Source organism: Cryptomeria japonica, chromosome 11 (genome assembly GCF_030272615.1).
Source record: "Cryptomeria japonica chromosome 11, Sugi_1.0, whole genome shotgun sequence".
Classification (NCBI taxonomy): Eukaryota; Viridiplantae; Streptophyta; class Pinopsida; order Cupressales; family Cupressaceae; genus Cryptomeria; species Cryptomeria japonica.
Window position 1 is genome coordinate 19,008,769 of NC_081415.1, and position 21,807 is coordinate 19,030,575.

A 21,807-nucleotide genomic window follows, 5' to 3' on the forward strand; every position below is an offset into this window, starting at 1 on the left:
ATAAAACTTTCATTTTATAAACTCTCACTCACTCACTTGTCTCTCTTTCCCTCTCAATCTCACACATACTCCCTACAACTTATTACAACTCTACAATATTTTTACAACATTCTTCCCATCTCTCTCTTTGGCTTTACCAAGCCTTGTATATCATCACATTGTTCTTTTTATCTTGTGCCCTAAAGCACTTTGGGATTATCACATCCCTTATCAATACCTCTTCTTCTATAATTGTTCTTAGTTCTAGACACACTTAGAATAAAAGTATACATTTTTTTATCTATTTTCTATCTATCTTAGTTGTTGTGGAGATGGAAACGCCAAAGAAGGGATTTGACTGAGGTAAATCCTCAAACAACCTCAAATATTTTTCCTTTTCTTTGTATATGCAAGTATTTTGAAGGCATTCAACTACATGGAGGTTTCATTGTTATTGTTTATTTCAATCATGTGAATCTTTTTATTAGTTTTTTTTTTTTTTATTGTATAGTATTTGTTGGTGTTTTCTTGTTTCCATATTGTGTAGGTTAGTGAGATGAATGATTTGTTTTTTCACTATTTTGGGTGTTTTTGTTTGTGGTTTGTAAAACATTATAGTGTTGTGTAATGACATCCATGTGATGTGCTAGTGTCCTTATCTAATAGTTCTATATTTCATTCATAGGTTCTTTAATGTCTATAGTCTCCATTTTTACTAAATTGAAAAGTTATATTTATATTTCTCTTTTTTGTATATTTTCACTATTTTATTTCCCTTCAAGCATTTTAACTAGTTAATTTGATAGAAATATAATAAGCTGAATTTACTCTCAAAGTAACCTATTTTTCCTTTTGTTAGAATAAAATTTCTTTCTCTATATTTCTCATGAGAGAATTCCATACTAATTTTCTCCATGAAGCATAATTATTTGGAGTTAGGAGCTCAATTTGAGATTTCCCCATAGCAAGAAAACACAAGGAAAATAAAATAATCAACCAACACAAGGTTACTCCCCCACATCACACTAAAAAATGTTATCTTAGAAGCTTGGATGAAGTCACAAAAGTTTCCAAAATGAAAAATGCTCAATAATACCTATGGTAATCTGTAATTTTGAGAAAAAACTAGCACCAAAATCATAAATTGATTCTACCACTCCAAAGAGAAAAAATTCTACACCAAATAAAAAAATCTCTGAAAAAAGGAGGTCAAGTGATTTAGTTATCGTCATTAAAATTTGAACTACAAAAATCAAACTACCAACAAAGATGGGTTAGGTTATTGAGGGTCGGACTACTAATGTCAACAAATAGATTGATGATGTTAGTAGATGATTTGATGAATCAATAAATATTTTGATGATGTTAGTGAATGGAGGTGAGGTGATGGTATCGATAGATAGAAAAATGAGGTCAACTCTCGAAAAGATGACATTAGTAGCCATAGTAGATAGAATATTCTTTTAGTGCATTAAAAACACTCTATCGGTATATTTGCACCAAGGAATATTTGTGTTAGGATATTCTTATCCAAACACCAATTTTATCGTCAATTGGTGGTGGTGAGTCACTTAAGCTCTTCAATCCCATGTGGCACTACCTAATTGGTAATGTGCCCTATGGTAAGACAAGAAACAATCTATAAATTATACCTTGTACTTTGTCCTTTTAAAATGTATACTTTTATTATATTTTATTTAAAATAGATTAATCATTTAAATAGTATATTTTTTAATGTTACTCATACGAAGTGATGCCTATCCTTTTGTAGGTATAATATTTTGCCTAGATTCTATTACATAGAGAATATTCTCTATGATTTGATCTATATGATCGAAAAGGGAAAAAATTTCTAATGTGCTAGAGAAAATTGCTTCAAATTTAACAAAATGATAGTGAATATTAGGGTTCTTGGACCTCTTGGTCATGATAACAAGATCTATCTTGACCCAAAATGCTCTAAAATTGTATTTACCTTTTGGATTTGGCAATCACCTCTCAACTTCAAACCATTATATATTTGGCCTCACAAATAAATTTGGACAAATAAAAATCAACTTTAAAATAGACACCTTGAACTCAATGGTGAGCTCATATTCATACCAACAAAATTTGAAATGAATTTGTAATATAAATTCCCAAAGATGAACCCCCTTCCCCCCCACCCTTTCTCCCCTCAATATGTTAGTTCTATCAAGTTTTTCTAATTATCCAAATAATCCTTCAATGAAAGAGAAGAGCATATTCAAATTTCCAAGATCCACCATTATTTGTAACCAAAATCTCTTAGTTAAATCTAAACCCACAAGCTCTAATACAATGTGAGATTTGGTATAGAATACTCTACACCATACAATATTTAACTGAATATTGTAGACACCTAAGACCTAGTAACTTTTATGAAAGAATAAGAGAGATATATATGAGAGAATAATTATACGCTAGCATCAAATGACGAAAATATACAATTATGACTAATTGAGATTACAAAGGGAATCCCTTGGTTACATAAACCAAGATAAGACATAGAATTGCATAAGATCATAACATACATTTCTTAATCTTTAGACTTAAGACAAAGTGATAAGTGGTCCTATGGTGTACCCTAATTAAACCTAAGTTATAAGTATGGATAAGACATAGGTGATAAACTAGCTAGGTAAAACACCCCTTTCACACCAACATATCTAACATCTTATATGATATGTTATATTTTAGGGCTATTGAGGCCTTGAAACAATCCATGGAATAAAATTTATGGAAGAGAATCAAGTGGGTTGTCTATAAGATCACCAATAGCTTTGTATTTTTTCTTCAAAAAATCCTCTTTGGTGAGTTGCACAAACTTTTAAAATATTTAAACCCACCACAAATATTTTCTTCTTAGCAAGCACAAAATCCCCCTTAGTCTTATGAGCTAGGCTATGGAAGCAACAAGAGGTTAGCGAAGAACATAGAAAAGTATCTAGTAAGAAGAGAGAACATTGATAAAGAGTGGAATTGTATTAAATCAATTTTGATTCACTACTCATGAAGACTCCCCTATGGGTTTTGTGGCAACTGCTTCATTTAGTTTGTTAGGATTTGAAACTTGAGGCCTGATAACTACAAGCTAGGATGAGATATTTTGACTCCTGCATTAAAAAATTCTATGACTATTCATCATTCTCCATCTATCATCTATTTTTAGAAGAACCCCTAGCAATTTGTTTGGGTTCAAGATAGGGGGATTGAGTAACTAGAGGATCATTTGAAATTTTATTCTTTAAAGATTGACATCAATACTAAGTGTTTGGTTGCAAGTTAAAATGCACCACCCTTTGGGTGAGACTTCGGGACTCGGTCTAAATTTCTATAGACTCATTGAGGCATTTTTATAGGTAAAACTTGATATAAACCTTTTATTAGGGTGATTAGTGAAAAATGTTCTTGTTCAACATGAATAATATGCCCTATTAAGTCAATAATATAGTCTAAAAGGGCCAAAGAAAAAGGGGAGACGGAGGATTAAACCAAATAGGGACTCAAAGGAAATATCCCTCAAAGATAATAAATTCTCAACTCTAACAGAAGAAAAAAAAGGAAGTGTGGATGCACTAAGGCCATGCCCAAAAAAGGCCATGAAATCTAAACTTCAACAAATTAGGAAAAAATTGGTAAGATTTTGGATGGGCTCAACATGGGCCTCATGGGGGACCTAGGTAAGGTTACTCAACTCCTTAGTGCACTTTTAGAGAAAATTCTACCAACAAAATACCTAACAAGGATATAGTTTCAAGTCATTTGCACGCATCATCAAAATCAAGAGCAAGTATAATGACAGGTGACATATCAAGCAAACATGTAGTCTATTTGTAAGGGCTAATAGAAGGAGGGGGGAAATTTGAATTTTAAATTGAATAATATTTTGGTCATTTTCATGTACTACAAGATTGAACTAGATCAATCCCATGCCACACAAAAATGAGTCATGCAACTAAAATGATAATCTTGAGATAAAAAAGTGATATTATAGAAATGAAAATGAAGGTGTTATAACAATGAATAAATATGAATATATCAAAATAAATAAAAATAGCATAGATAAAGATAAATACAGATCAGTCCATAAACCAAAAATAACAAATAAATATAATACTTATCAATATATTATTACATTTAAATATTCCACTACAATAAATATAATATTATATAGAAACAACATAAATATATTAATTTCACTATATAAACAATTAATATTATTTATTATTTTCTCTATCTCTATAAATTATTCACATTAATGCAAACAAATAATATGTCAATCTAAAGAAAATATATTTGTATCGTCATAATATATACTTCTCCCTATATCTTTGTTTTATGCACCACAATGTTTTGGTCCCATTTTGTTTTATTCTTTATTTATTATGTACTAAAGAATTTTGCTGCCATTTACTTAGAAATAAACGAAAAAGACAGAGTACTAAAATAAAACAATCACCTAACGACAACCCCTTCATACTTTATATTTATGAGAGATTCCAAATCAATTATATATACTTTTTATAATCATTTAAAAATCTCATGCTTCTTGAACTCTAAAGTACATTTGTTATGTCTCCAATGTCTACTTGTGATTCTTTATTTGTTTTATACACATGGACTTTATTGGGGATTTGTCTTATGCAGATAAGATTTTCTACTTCAATGAAAGGAGTTGCCTACTTAAATGAAAGGACAAAACATATTAAAAAAAAACACAAACTATCAAACAATCCTTTCAAAGGAAATTCAATTTAATTACAAGTGGAAAATTTATTTTTATTTTTATTTTATTTTTTCAAATTTGTGAAACAAATATATTTAATAATAGTTTTATTTTTATTTTTTTGATGGAGGTTCAAACTTTGCCACCTGATATGAGGGCACGAGCCTATAGGCTAAAACCTCTTCAACTAAGAGCCAAGGATCGAAGGGTATCCATTCTGCCAAATTCGCCCAGAGTATGTTCCCAACCTCATCCCTTATGATGTTGGAGCCTTTGCACTCAACAAGACTTGATCCCTAGTGGGCTCATTTGGAGCTATTCAACTTCACCAGTAGACCAAGGGCCCATTGATAGTTCTAATTTATTTTGATTTATATGTGTAAGAATAATATAATATAAAAAGGATATATAAATCAATTTGAAAGATAGTCTCTTTTGCATAGTGCACAAAATTATTTTCAACTTGCTTTTGATGATTAACAATTATCAAAAGAGACCCTTTCATTAATTCTTAATAAATTTTCACAAATATTATTTTCTTCATCTCAACTAATGTTGGAAAGTTTGATCTTATTTGCAATGGATGATATTATGTCAACTAATTCATATGAATCCTTTGAGCATCATTAGATTATTGTGAATGATTTCATTATGTACATCAAAATGAAATATTATTAAAGCTTCTACAAATTCAAATCTTTGCAAATGAAAATATTCAAGAAAAGAATGTTCACAAAAAAGGAATATGCATAAACAAGCCTCAATTTGATCCTCAAACTTTTGGACTAAACTTATCTCATTCTATAATGTAAATGATATATTTTATTATAAATCTCATATTTTATCATGTTATGTAGTTGAGTATTTGATATTTCTTCTCATGTTTTTTAGGGAGTAGCATGTTAAGGGGGAGGATATATAATGTACCCGAGGATATGGTATTTTGGTGTTTTGGGCAAATTTAAATAAAGGTGGTAGCAATAATTAAAGTTGTGGGTGCATATGCTTTGCAGGTCATTAAATTAGTTAATTAAAATAAAATGTTTGTCTCATATATGTGGGTACTTGTGTCAGTGGTAGTTAGTTGAGTACTATAGAAAAACAAGCAATAGATGCATATAAGATATGTGAATAATATTGTAGTTTTTTAAATCTCATATTGAGATATAGCATGGAGTGGATTCATTAAATTAAGTAGTGTTGTATGGTGATGCGCTACCTTGAGAATAAATCTATAGTGAATATCCTGAGGTTCTTAGCACCTCTACACATTATGTTCATGATTGTATTAACTTGGAGATGTAGCTTTAATTAGTTCAACTCCATGCCTTTATTCGCATGCCATTATTATAGCTTCATACCATAATTTCTTATGTACTTACATGGGTGTTCCTAGCCATTGATGTTTGCATGCCCATTCTTTCTTAGCTATGTTGAGAACAACTTTCCTTCCTTATGTTATCTTCAAGATATGTGCCTACTATGCTTTATCATTCTAGATGTAAAAAGTGCTTATCACATGATGAAAGCATTAATGGTATTGATTTACATCATTCATATGGTTACATATAGACTATATTCATGTAATAATTTGTCTCATTCAATCTTCTATCCAATGAATGCAACCAATAAGATGAGAGCATATATTATCACTAACATTCTTATATTTCAGTTTTCAAATAGTAGCAAGTTTTGCGGAGACTTCACATTAACACTAGATGAATTGATATTATAGGACATGACTGGCACTCTATGCACTTTGACATTTAACATAAATCATGTCAAAATTTTCATTTTTCAATTTCTCTATGGATGGATTTTATGAACTTTCTCATCCTCTATTGTTCCTATTTCTCAGACAATTAGCAAGATCCTAACATAGAGTTGATTTTCACTTGTGATACAAAAAATACTAATGGAATATTTTTTCTTTATTTTGTATGGTCTCATGGAGTATGTATATTGAAGGACATACTTGCATAATCACATCATTGAAAGGCCTAAGAATTTATATGGAACCCCTTTTATATTCTTAAATGTCTTAATATTTACTTTGCATGCATTTTTTTGAATTCTACTAACTTTTAGAATGTGATCACTTTAGGATTAAAATGCACCTCAAAGTATGGTAAAAATGTACCAATGAAATTTACATGCCAATGCAATTGCCTGTTTAGTTTTAATGTACTCAAAGTGAGGTAAAAATGTATTGGTGAAATTTGCATGCCAATGGAATTCTCTATTTAATTTTATTCTCATTTTGAGAAAATATCCTACTACATTTACATATTGGCTAATGGTGTAATCTTGTGTGAAGTTTTTCCCATTCTCCTAGTCATTTACCTGATCTATATGTAAACATGCATTCTCATGCACTTAACTCCCACCTTATCCTCATTTATACATATTCCTGAACGTTCACCTTCTCTACCTATCTGTCACATTCACCTATTCACATACCTCCCTAAAGCCATTAGCTCAGTCTAGATATGATCATCTACCCATCTGGGAAAATTCTATGGTTATGTAGATGGCCTCATAGTCATGGCATTTTACCCTTTATTTTTAATTTTCAAAATTCAACTTCAATCATCTTCTTACCTTGAGCTTACTAAACACACATTTGGTGTGTTTAATGCTATGTGTTAGTATTTAAATAAATTCAATGCCTTCATTCTAACCACCAAGAACAATCTACATTTTAGGGCCCTTCCATATTGTCTTTGATCTCTTTACACTTCTAGGGATTGATCTAGGATAATTTATCTCCTTGTTACAAATTGATAGCCCTTTAAGGTATTTTTATATGTCAACATGTCTCCAAACATTCAATAAAACAATTTTTCATTAGGCAAGTAGAAGACCAAATATCCACTATTGGTATGGATGAATCAAAAAGCCTAGAGAATTAGTATTTTACCATGATTTTGTCCTAACCCTTTGAACTTTTTTCTTGACAAACTATAAATCCAACAAAAAATTTGAGGCACTTCCCTAATAGAGAGGCATTATTTTTTGAGCACATAGTAGTATGATTCTAGAATCTTCTCCATTGACATTTATTCTTTGATAACAAACACATTTGTTAAATCATTAACCCCAACTATAATCAATCAGCTTAAACTTATTTTTGTTTAGTTAATTATAATGATTTATTTCACGTATATGAACTTTAAATCTCCTTTATACAAATTTCAAACTTATTATAGACATAAACATCATTACAAATTTTAATTTCAAATAAAAAAATGACTTGTCAAAAGAATAGTTAACCCAAGCATAGTTCTTGAATTTTAAGAGGCCCTACCATGGAGTTGTAATGGTGCAATTTGTACTTAGACTTGTTAATTAGTCACTAAAGTCATCATTACTAAAAAGAAATTGAAAACCAAATTTCACTATTAAATGTTTATTTTCCATCTCTCAACCTTCACTTCTGAGAGGTTTATTTTCCATCTCTCAACCTTCACTTTTAAGAAAACACATTGCTTGGCATCCAAAGGAAATACATATTTTCATCTAACCATATTTTTAATTTTCATCTAACCATAGTTTTAGTTTTCTTTTCAAATATAAAACCTGAAGATTAATATTGACTCTTAATAAAATATAAAACATAAAGATTAATATTGACTCTTAGCCTAGAAGTTTAGCTTTAAAAATTTGTGCTTCAATAGCAAAAACAAATTTATTAACAAACCTCTATTAAAAAAAACATATAATATCCTAAGCTAATTTTCCATTTGGAAAGAACAGTAACTCTGAGAAGCTGCAGTTAGGAAACAGCCCAAGTTACAAACAAAACGAGGCTTCATGGAGAAGGATGGATTAGACCCATACTGGACCTTCCTAGTAACCCTTAAAAGTGGTATGAAACAATTTTAATTGTCCATCCTAATGCCCCTGTAAGCCCAAGCTCCGCACAAGGCACCAAGAATAGGTCCAGCAATATACACCCAAAGATCTTCATAAATGCCGGCTATCAGTGCAGGTCCCAAAGATCTTGCTGGGTTCATGGAAGCTCCTGACAGTGGCCTGCGTGGTTAACATTATTTTCAAATCAAAAATCAAAAGAGAAAAAAAATAAAAAATATAATTATTTTTTTTAATGTTATTAAATTTATAGTTAATGAGACTATTTGTATAATCAACATTTCGAATCACATTCTGTAATCTATCATTCAGAATGATAGAGAATATACGAAAATCATGAAATGTCATCTGAAAAATTGATACAAAAACCAATCATGCAATAACATCTAGAAGCAACATACAGACAGCATTATCTTTCTTCATCATTCTTGAATCTAGCTTCTAGACCACTCTGGATCTCCTCAGTTCATCCGGAGAGGTTTTGAATGTAAACCCACAATATTGGAAATAAAAGAGGATAAAACACAATTAATTTCAGATATGCTCTATGAAATCTAAAGGTTTTGGCACATACCCTCCAAATAAAGCACAAAACCCCACTGTTCCACCCATAGCAACCCCTATCATATGACCAGGCTGCACAAATGAATCATGACTATATTAGTGAAAATTTGTGATAAGCATAAAGTAGTAGGGTTGATACAAGAATTGGTAATATTCTTTCACTTACTGCTTTAGGATCGGTGACCATTGCAGACAAAACAAACATGAGTATGAAGGTGAGCATGAATTCAAAAAACAGTGATTCAATATCTTTCCCATTAGCATCATTTACAGTAACGTCAATGGATACGTTTCTAATTGTTGCTTTTAGTGCAGCTGCAGCCAGTGTAGCACCAACTATCTGAGCCGCTACATAAATGGGTAGCTGAAATTATCACAATGATTGTGAACCATTAGTACAGTATTTCATAGCATCACAAACATATCTATCTTTTCAATGAAAAGAATAAACAATTTCTGAGGGTTAAAAACATGATACATGCAAAGGTAAGAAGAGGCTTATGCTTTAATGGCAACTCACTGTAACAAGGAATCTCATGGCTGACTCTACAACATGTGGCCAGGTTGTGGTATACCAAATATGCATGGCTCCTCCAAATTTATTGAAGGGGCTGTACTGTGATCATGGTAGGATCATGGCCAGTCTTAAACCACGCATTAAGCACTAAGAAACATATAAAGTCTAGAATATGTTAGTCAATTTTGACTGTTTAACACTTTTAAATCTAGAAGTCAAAGCTTAGTGTGTGTGATTTAAGTCATCCATATGATCGATAGATCACTGTAACAAAGGCAGCCATAACCATATGAAAAATTACTCAATGGGTTGTGTAATGGTAGTAAAATCTAACAAGGCAGTCTATAGTTATGACTCAGAAATTTAAAGATCAGTTTAATCAAATTAGATGTGTGTATCGTAATTTTTATTTGAAAATAAACCACACCCAGACGGACAATGATACTGGATATTCCAACCATTTTAATTACCTGCCTGTAAGGAAGGTTTCCAACAGTTGTGAAGGCAAGACTAACAGCAGGATTCATGTGAGCCCCAGAAATATGTCCCACAGCATATAGCATTGCCATAACTGTGAGTCCAAAAACAGCAGCAACTCCAATATGAGTTAACACCTTGTCCCTTTCATTCACCATTATTCCTCCACACCCTGCTAATACTAAAATAAAAGTTGACAGAAGCTCTGCTGCAGTCTACACGGATTGCATCAACTTCATCAGTTAACAATCCAACAAGCATATATCCATAGACATAATAAATTTGAATTGTATTCTAATGATAGGTTATGACCCCAAAAACATGATTTAAAAATTATTTTACATGATTATTTCAAAAAACTTCTGTGACAGTATATATATAGGTTTTGATCATGATACCTTTTTATAGATTAATGGTTCTAGAAACATGTTCACTCTGGTAGACTCCATTTTTGAAGGCATGGGGTCTTCAATGTCACGATTTCTTCTTACATGGTGAGAGGCTTCATAAGTTGATGGATCATAATCTTGTTCATCAAGGCTATGAACCCTCCTGTGACTATTAGAGGGAAATTCATTCCCAGACACGTTGTGTCTTTGCATTTCCATGGTGAAAATTCCTCTGGATTTTGTCTTAGATGATGATTGCAGAGAAATGCAGTGCAGTGGAGCCTCTCACAGCAAAGAAAACATTGCAGTTGACCTTCTTATAGGATGTTAGGCTCATGTTGATATTGATGTTTGAGTATTCTAATTGTTTTTCTCTATTCAGTTTATTCTTAAAAATTAGGAGAATTTGTTTTTTTAAATTGAATCCATATGCATGGCTTCAGATCAAGTATAAGCTCTTTTTTAATGTTGTACTTCTCTTAAATTGTTCTGATCACAACCGAAAGGTCAAGAACAGTAGTACAACCAAAAAGTAGATGTTTTTGAATTATGGAAAAGGAAAGGAAATTTGGCGTATGAGATCGCCATGTGGAATGCAGAAAACAAATTCTAGGATAGATATTCAATTATGTCTATTTAAAAGTATTACAGATATTTATATTTTGAAGTGTTTTTATTAAATTTGTTAGTAAGTATAATCAGTCTATATTTTGAAATAGATGTATGTAATATTAAAAAAAATATAGAGAATAATTTTAATTGAATGAAGAATTAATTTATTTTATTTTAGAATTATATTATTTATTATATATTTAAAAATATTGTCTTTTTTTAATTTATTATAGAATTATTTTATTGACTTTATATTTAAAAAATTTGGAGTTTTGACTTTATAACAAAAAAAAAAAAAAAATCTTAAATTAGAAAAGAAATCTGACTATTTATCAGTTTTCATCTATCCTCTATTTCTAGAAGAAATCCTAGCAAGTTGTTTGGGTTCAAGATTGGGGGATCGATTAGATAGAGTATAGTTTAAAATTTTATTCTTTAAATATTGGCATTGACACTAAGTGTTTGGTTGCAAGTTAAAATGCATCACTCTTTGGTGAGACTTTCGGATTCTATTTAAATTTTTGTAGGCTCAATGAATCATTTATATAGGTCAACCTCAATATAAACCTCTTTTGAAGATGATTAGTGAAAAATATTCTTCTTCAAAATGAATAACATGCCCTATTAAATCAATAATATAGTCTAAAAGGGCCAAAGAAACAAGGGGAGACAAAGGAACTCAACCAAAATAGGGATTCAGAGGGAATATCCCTCGAAGTTAACAAATTTTCAACTCTAACAAAAGAAAAAAAGAAATTGTGAATACACTAAGGTCATACTAAAAAAAGGCTATGAAAAACTAAACCTCAACAAAGTAGGAAAGAAATTGTTAAGGTTTTCAATGGGTTTCACATGGACTCATGAGGGACCTAGGTAGAGTTAACAATTACTTAGGGACCAAGAGAAAGTATAACGACATCAAGCACAAGACAGTTATCTTGGTTCTCCTCGATCTCCTTTATTTAGTTAAATATTCTTTTTGTTCTTCATTATGAAAATAAGTATATGTTGAACATCTTTAAATATAAATTTAACATAGCCACATATCAAGAAAACATGTAGTCTTTCATAATGGCTAATAGAAGGGGAGGGGAATATGAATTTCAAACAAGAATAATTTAAAATTTGGATTATTATCATGTACCATGAGATTGAACTAGATCAATCCCATATCACACAAAAATGAGTCATGCAACTAAAATGGTAATCTTAGGATAGACAGTGATTTTGTGAAAATGAGAATGAATGTGTTATAATAAGAATAAATGTGAATATATTAAGGTAAATATAAATAAAGATAAATAAATATGAATAAAGATCAATCCACAAATCAAATGAAACACAAAAATATAATATTTATCTATATATTATTACATCAAAATATTTCGCTAAAATAAATACAAAACAATAAAAAGCAACATAAATATATTAATTTCACCATTAATAAACAATTAATATTATATATTACTTTATATATCTATATAAATTATTCATTCATACTTACTAATGTAAGTTAAATAGATGCTAGTATTTTTAATTGATAAATATCTGATTCAAATATATTGTTTTCTCACTCTAAAGGACATTTTTGTATGTACCATAATGTTTTGATGCCATTTTGCTTAATTCTCTATTTTATGTAACAAAGAATATTGCAGCCATTTTACTTAAAATTAAACAAAACAGACAAGAGTACTAAAATAAAACACACACCTAACGACAAACCCTTCATTCTTTATATTTATGAGAGATTAAAATCAATTAAATATTTATATAAATCATTTTAAAATCTTATGCTTATTGAACTCTAAAGTACATTTGTTATGTATTCAATGTCTTACTTATGAGTGCTTATTTGTTTTATGTGCTTGGACTTTACTAGGGATTTGTCTTATAAGATGAGATAAATTTCTCCTTTAATTAAAGGACAAACATACTAAATTGCCTACTTAAAATAAAGGACAAAACATATTAAATAAAACACCAACTACCAAACAATCCTTTAATATTCATAAATCTCATGCAAGGAAATTCAATTTTATTGTAAGTGAAAAAACAATATCTATATTTTGATTTCATTTTTTCAAATTTGTGGAAAGAAAGGTGACTTATTAAAAATTAATAATAATTTTCATTTTATAATGATTTTTTAGTTTATAGAATCAAAGGAGGTAGTTCGAGAAGAAACAAATATTTTCAAGGATAGTTTCATTTATTTTTTCTTTCAAGTAGATAAAAATAATGTATTAGAATACTTTTCAAAGAATTCATTTTGTGTAATGTATAAAATTATTTTGTACATCAAAATGAAATAATATGAAAGCTTCTACAAATTCAAGTTTTTGCAAATGAATATATTCAATTAAAGAAAGAATCAAAAGAAGAATATGCATCAACAAACCTTAATTTGATCTTCAAACGTTTTGGCTAAACGTATTTTATTATATAATGTAAATGAGTTATTTTATTACAAAGCTCATATTCTATAACATGTTATGTAGTTGAATATTTGATATTTCTTCTCATGTATTTAGCACAAAATGTGCTAATGGGGAGGACATAAAATTCACATAAGGATATGGTATTTTGGTGTATTAGATGGTATTAAATAAAGATGGTAGTAATAAATAAAATAGTGGGGATATGGTATTTTGGTGTATTAGACGGTATTAAATAAAGATGGTAGTAATAAATAAAATAGTGGATGCATACACTGTGTAAGTCACCGCCTAGTTAATTAGAATAAAGTATTTATTTCACATATGTGGGTAAATGTTAGTGACTTGGTTAGTTGAGTACTATACAATGCAGACGATAGATGCATGTAAGATATGTGAATAATATTGTAATCATTTAGGTGTTATATTTAGATATAGTATGGAGTGACTTTTTTCCATTAATGAGTTTTGTATGCTAAAATACCTCAAGGATGAATATTTTGTTATTTTTTTTATTTTTTTTAAATCATTTTTATGATTTTCTTGAAACACCTTTACACATTATGCTAACTATTGTGTTAACTTGGAGATGTAGCCAATAATTTCAATAAAATGTCGTTATTTTAGTCACATGCCCTTGTTCTAGCTTCATACTATAGTCCCTTATGTACTATCATGGGTGTTCCTAGTCATTGAGTGTCACGTGCCCATTCTTAATTAGCCATGGGGCTAAATTTCTTTCCATATGTTATTTTCAACCAATATGTGTTTACTATGCTTTATCATTCTAGATGTTAAACATGTTTATCGAATGATGTAATCATTATTATTGCTTTACACGATTCATATGATTACATATAAATTGCATTCATGCATACATTTGTTCTCCTTTGATCCTTGCATCCAATGGATGCAACCAAGTGGAGCTAGCATATGTTATCACCAACATTCTTATATTGAATTTTCAAGCAGTGGTGGGTTTGGTAGAAATTTTTCATGCACACTAGATGCATCTACATTGAAGGACATTAATTGCACTCCATTCACTTTGTCATTTTATGGAAACCATGAAAAACACGCAATTCTCACTTTTTGAATGGGTGGATTTTCTCAGTTATCCCATCCTTTATTGTTTAGGTATTTCTTATCTTAAGATCCTAGTGTAGGGTTGATCTTCACTCATGATACAAAAGCTACTCTTGGAATATTTTTTCTTTGTTTCGTATGATCTAATGGAGAGCATGCAAATTAATGGGCATACTTGCACAATCACATCAGTGCAAGGCCGATTACTTTATATGGAACCCCTTCCATATCCTTTGATGTATGAATATTTACTTTGCATGCATGTTTTTGAGTGCTACATACTTCGAGAGCATGATCACTTTAGGATTGAAATGCACCTCAAAGTGAGGTAAAGTTGTGATGGTGAAATTTACATGCCAATTGCATTCCCTATTTAGTTTTGTGCTTTTTTCGAGAAATTTGTCTTGATACATGTACATATTGACTAATGGTGCAGGCTTGTGTGAAGTTGGGCTCATTCTCTTAGTCATTTACCCTTCTATGTAAACACATATTCTTGTTAAATTAGCTCCCACCTCGTCCTCATGTACACATATTCCTAGACATTCACCTATGAATCTACTTACCCAAAGCCATTACCCACCTAGATATGACCATCTACTCATCCTAGGGAAATTCTATGGTTGTGTAGATGGCAATACAAAGTCATGGAATTGTCCCCTTTCTTTTAAAATTTTAAAATTCAATTTCAATTGACTGATCACCTTCTTGTCTAGAGCCAACTAAACATGTATTTAGTGTAATTGATGTTATATGCTAGTATTTAAATGCATTCAATGCATTCATTATAATCATCAAGTAGAATCAAAACCTCATTCAAAATCTTCTCTTTTTAAAGAATTAAAAGAGTAATTGGAAATAAAAATTAGGATTCAATGCACTAAAAAGAGCAACAAATCTATATTTTAGGGCCCTTTCCTATTTTCTTAGATTTTTGTACACTTCTAGATATTGATCTAAGAGAATTTATCTCTTTGTGATGAATTGATATCCCTTTAAGGTATTTTTAAATGTCAACATCCTTGAACATTCAAGAAGAGTGAAGCAAACAATTATTCATTTAGCAAGTACAAGACCAAAACTTCACTATGTGTAGGGATGAATCCAAACCTAGAGGACTAGCTTGTAACCATGATTTTGTCCTAAAACTTTGAACTTCTCTTGAAAGAGTATAAATCGAACACAAGTTTTGAGGTATTTCCTTGATAGAAAGACATTATTTTTTGAGCACATGGTAGTTTGATTTTAAAATCTTCTCCACTGAAATTATTCTTTGTTATAAAACAAATATCCTAACTATTACATTTGCATTTACTATGATAACAAATACATTTATCAAATTATTAACCCCAATTATAATTAATCAAATTAAACTAATTTATGCTTAAATGTGTAACTAGCCTATCTTAAGTTTATCCTTTTCCTTTCTCATAAATAAAAAATATATAGAATCCAAATCTTTTTTATACACAATTCATACTTATTATATACATAAAATTCATTGCAATTTTAATTGCAAATAAAAGAATGACTTTTCCAATCAGTAGTTAGCCTAACCTTAGTTGTTGCATTATAATAGGTCCTACCATGGAGTTGTAAATAGTGCAATTTGTACTTAGAACATGTTAATTAGTCATTAAAATCACCATTACCTGCCTTGATTGAGTTGAATTTCAATTGTGTACATGTACAATTGGTGTAATTGATGCTACGTGCTAGTAGTTAAATGCATTCAATTCACTCATTCTAATCATGAAGTAAAATCACAGCCTCATTCAAATCCTCACTTTCTAGAGAATTGGAGTAATTGATAATAAATTTTAGAATATGATGCACTAAAATGAACAAGAAATCCATATTTAAGGGCCCTTTCCTATCGTCTTTGATCTTTGTACACTTTTAGAGATTGATATAACAGAATTTATTTCCTTGTGATGAATTGGTAGCTCTTTAAGGTATATATTTAAATGCCAGCATCCCCAAACATTCATGAAGAGTGAAGTAAACAATTATTCATCAAGCAAGTAGAAGACCAAACTCCATTTTGTATAGGGATGAATCTAAACCTAGAGGACTAGTTTGTGACCATGATTTTGTTGTAAACCTTCAAACTTGTCTCTTGACATAATATAAATCCAACACAAGTTTTGAGGCACTTCCTTGATAGAGAGACATTATTTTTTGAACACGTGGTAGTGTGATTCTAAAATCTTCCCCATTGACATTATTCTTTATTATAAAACAAATATCCTGACTGTTACATTTACATTTACTAAAATAACATTTATATTTATCAAATTATTGACCCCAACTATATTCAATCAACTTAAACTAATCTATACTTAATTGATTAACCTCTATTAACTTCATCCTTTTCCTTTCTCGTAAGAAAGTAACATATAGAATCCAAATCTCCTTTATACACATTTCAAACTTATTATTTATATAAACATCATTACAGATTGCTTGGCATCCAAAGTGAAGCCATATTTCTTATTTTCAAAAAAATATAAAGCATGAAGATTTATATTATCTCCTAGCAGAAGAAGTTCAACTTTAAAAGCTCGTACTCAAATAATATCCTAAACCCATTTTCCTTTTAGAAAGAGCAGTAACTCAGAGAAGCTGCAGTTAGGAAGCAGCCCAAGGTATAAACAAAACGAGGATGGATTAACCCCATACTGGACCTTCCTAGTAACCATTAAAAGTGGTCTGAAACTGTTTTAGTTGTCCATCCTAATGCCCCTATAAGCCCAAGCTCCGCACAAGGCACCAAGAATAGGTCCAACAATATACACCCAAAGATCTTCATAAATGCCGGCTATCAGTGCAGGTCCCAAAGATCTTGCTGGGTTCATGGAAGCTCCTGACAGTGGCCTGCGTGGTTAACAGTATTATTTCATTAATGCTAGTTAAATTTCAAATCAAAAGAGAAATTTTTTTTTAAAAAGCATTATTTTTTAATGTTAGTAGATTTTCACAAACTATTAGACTATCTGTATGTTGTTTCTGGATTTGATTGTGTGAGTGTTTTTCATCAACATTTTGGATCACATTCTGTAGTCCATTATCAGGATGATAGAGAGCATAAGGAGATCAGAGAGTGTGATCCAAAACGTTGATGCAAAACCAATCATGCAATCAAATCGACATAAAAAATTTACAAAATATGATCCGAAATGTTGATGCAAAAACCTCGACCACGCAATATAATCTAAAAACAGCATACCAACAACATTATCTTTGCTCATCAATGTGCTTGGATCGTGCTTGGATCTAACTTCTAGAATCTCCTCAGTTCATCCAAAGAGGTTTAGAATGTAAATCCACAATATTGGAAATAAAAGAGGATAAAGCACAGTTGATTTCAGCTATGTTCTTTGACATATGAAGGATTAGTTTTGGTACATACCCTCCAAATAAAGCACAAAATCCCACTGTTCCACCCATAGCAACCCCTATCATATGACCAGGCTGCACAAATGAATCATCACCATATTAGTGAAAATTTGTGACAAGCATAAAGTAGTAGGGTTGATACTAGAGTTGGTAGTATTATTTCACTTACTGCTTTACGATCTGTGACCATTGCAGACAAAACAAACATGAGTATGAAGGTGAGCATAAATTCAATAAACAGTGATTCAATATCTTTCCCATTAGCAGCATTTACAGTAACGTCAATGGATACGTTTCTAATTGTTGCTTTTAGTGCAGCTGCAGCCAGTGTAGCACCAACTATCTGAGCTACTACATAAATGGGTAGCTGAAATTAACAAAAGCATTATGAACCATTAGTACAGCATTTCATAGCATCATAAACATATCTATCTTTTCATTGAAAAACATTAACAATTTCTAAGGGGGGCAAACATAATACAAGCAAAGTTATGAAGAGGCTTATGCTTTAATGTTAACTAGAGTCCTCTCTCACTGTAACAAGGAATCTCATGACTGACTCTAGCAAACATGTGGCCTGGTTGTGGTGCAGCAATTACACATTCCTGCAAAAAAAAAATTGAAGGGGCTATCCAGTGATCATGGTAGGATAGGAAGATCATTGTCATAAGGCAGTCATAATCATATGAAAAGTTACTCAATGGGTTCTAGTGCAGACGGCTTAAATCACACACACCAAGCTTTGACTTCTAAGCTTAAAAGTGTTAAATATTCAGAGTTGACTGGCATTCTTTAGGCTTAATATGTTGCTTAATGTGTGTGGTTTAAGGCTGGCCGTGTTGTAGTGTAATGATGGTAGAATAATTGTCTATTGTAACAAGACAGTCCATAGTTATGACTCTTAAAATTAAGATCAGTTTAATCAAATCGAATTTAAATGTCTGTCAAAATAAGCCACACCCAAACGGACAATGATACTAGAAGTTCCAACCATTTCACTTACCTGCTTGTAAGGAAGGTTTCCAACAGTTGAGAAGGCAAGACTAACAGCAGGATTCATGTGAGCCCCAGAGATATGCCCCACAGCATATAGCATTGCCATAACTGTGAGTCCAAAAACAGCAGCAACTCCAATATGGGTTAGCACCTTGTCCCTTGTATCCACCATTATTCCCCCACACCCAGCTAACACTAAAATAAAAGTTGACAGAAGCTCTGCTGCAGTCTACACAGATTGCATCAACTTCATTAGATAACATCCAACAAGCATACATCCATAAAAGATAACAAATATGAAGTGTATTCTAATGATAGAATATAATCCCAAAAACTTGATCGAAAAAATCTTGTGCATGATCATTTCAAAAAACTTCTGTGACAGGACATATATAGAAATTGATCATGATACCTTTTTATATATTGAAGGTTCTAGAAACATGTTCACTCTGATAGGCTCCATTTTTGAAGCCATGGGGTCTTCAATGTCACGATTTCTTCTTGCATGGTGAGAGCATTCATAAGTTGATGAATCATAATCTTGTTCATCAAGGCTATGAACCCTGCTGTGATTTTGAGAGGGATATCCATTCCCAGGCACTTTGTGGCTTTGCATTTCCATGGTGAAAATTCCTCTGGATTTTGGCTTAGATGATGATAGCAGGGAAATGCAGTGCAGTTGACCTTCTTATAGACACTTAAAACTAATGTTTGATATTGATTTTTGAGTATTCTAATTGTTTTTTGTCTATTCAGTTTATTCTCAAAAATTTGGAGAATTTGTTTTTTCAATTGAATCCATATACTTGGCTTCAGATCAAGCTTAATTCTATGATTTGATTCACTAAATTGTCACTTCTATTGTCTTTTATAAGCTTCTTTTTTATGTTGTACTTCTCTTAAATAGTTCTAATCACAACAGAAAGGCCAAGAATGGTAGTACAAACAAAAAGTAGATGTTTTTGAATTATGTAAAAGCAAAGATCGCCATGTGGAACGCAGACAACAAATTATCATAGAATTATGCTTGATCTGAAGCCAAGTATATGGACTCAATTTAAAAAACAAATTCTCCAAATTTTTAAGATTTATATCTATTTAAAAATCTTACAGATTTTTATATTTTGTAGTGTTTAAATTAAATTTGTTAGTAAGATAGATAAGTCTAATCAGATTGTATTTGGCTATATTTTGAAATAGCTGTATGTAATATTAAAAATATAGAAATTTAGTTATAATTCATTCATGAATTAATTTATTTTATTTTAGAATTATATTTTTTATTTTATATTTTAAAAAACTGTATCTATTTTTTAATTTATTATAAAATTATTTTATTTACTTCATGGAGTCTTGACTTTGTATTATAATACAACTATTTTATTTATTTTAAAATTATTTTTATATTTAAAAAATAAATTTTCATTCTAAATAAATATAATTTTATTAAATATTAAGAAAAGTTGTGTGCTAAAAGTATTGGTTTGGAGGTTATAAGAAAATATAAAATAACATATAAGATATTATTACTTTGCATTGGAGTTAATATGCAACACATTAATATTAGTAATATTGATTGTCTAGATGAAATTTGTATATTTATGTTATATTTTGTTAGTTTTGTATTTATTTTGAGAAGATGTTTGTATACATGTGTATATATTCACAAATAACACTCTCATATAAATTGAGATCATTCACTTAAATTTTATTCAAAAAATTAGTAACTCTCATTCATTCCTATTAATATAATATCATATATACAAATAATAATATTTTTAATGTATAAATATATTCTTTTCTCTTATTTTATATTTTTTATTCATTAACTCTAAATAATATCTTTATGATCACTCTAATATATACTTCTCACTATATCTTTATTATATGGCTATAGTAATTTTTCTCCTATTTAACTTATCTTTTGCTTTATGGAATAAAACTTTCTTCTTGCCATTTTACTTACAAATAAAAGAAAAAAAACAGTACTGAAATAAAACACACACCAAACAACAATCCTTTCATATTCATATCTCTATGAGAAAATCAAAATCAATTAAATATACTCTTTCATTGTTATATATTGGTTTTAAAATCTCCATTTTTTTAAACTCTAAAGTAGTTTTTTTATGTCTCCAATTTCCACTAATAATTATATATAAAACAAAGAAATGTTTTTATATCCATAGATCTAATGTGCTTCAAATTTTATATTAGATTGGGAAACACTATTCTAACTTATATGTCACACTAACTAGAATTATTGCATAATGTCTATGATTACAGTGGCAGCACACAAGTGAGTGACAATTATTACTGGATGAATAAGACAAGTACTTAAAAAAAAAAGGAATTCTTAGTAGGCATAAGCCGACTTGAGCATCTCAATGGGTTTGTCAATTGCATTGATTTTAGATGTTGAGTAGCCAAGTATTATAATTTAAATGGAAACGAATAATTCATGGTTTCAACATGATTGTACGATACAAATGTCCTTGGCTAGATTTTCTTCCTTTTTATTTTAATGATCAAATGTAGACATGCACATCCATTGTATCATAAGAAACATTTTCAAGTAGAATAACATAATTTCATTCAGTAAGTTATCACATTAATAATTTCATTTTATTTTATAAAAATATTTTATATCATTTATCACAAAAATTTCTCTTTTATATTAGAACATGAGTCTATGTTTGTACCTCTTTGATTAAAAGTGAAGGGTTTTGG

At 30.2% G+C, this 21,807-nt stretch overlaps 1 protein-coding gene across 1 annotated transcript; it reads right to left on the bottom strand.

Moving 5' to 3' along the window:
- Positions 1-8,607: 8,607 nt before the first annotated feature.
- LOC131049534 (aquaporin NIP1-1) lies at positions 8,608-19,699 on the bottom strand. Its single transcript, XM_059214326.1, has 9 exons — positions 19,490-19,699; positions 19,085-19,306; positions 18,251-18,448; positions 18,095-18,156; positions 17,481-17,559; positions 10,151-10,372; positions 9,330-9,527; positions 9,174-9,235; positions 8,608-8,761 (listed from the first exon to the last, which is right to left on the bottom strand). Exons 1-9 carry the CDS (start codon positions 19,697-19,699, stop codon positions 8,608-8,610), a joined length of 1,407 nt encoding a protein of 468 aa, XP_059070309.1.
- Positions 19,700-21,807: the final 2,108 nt, after the last annotated feature.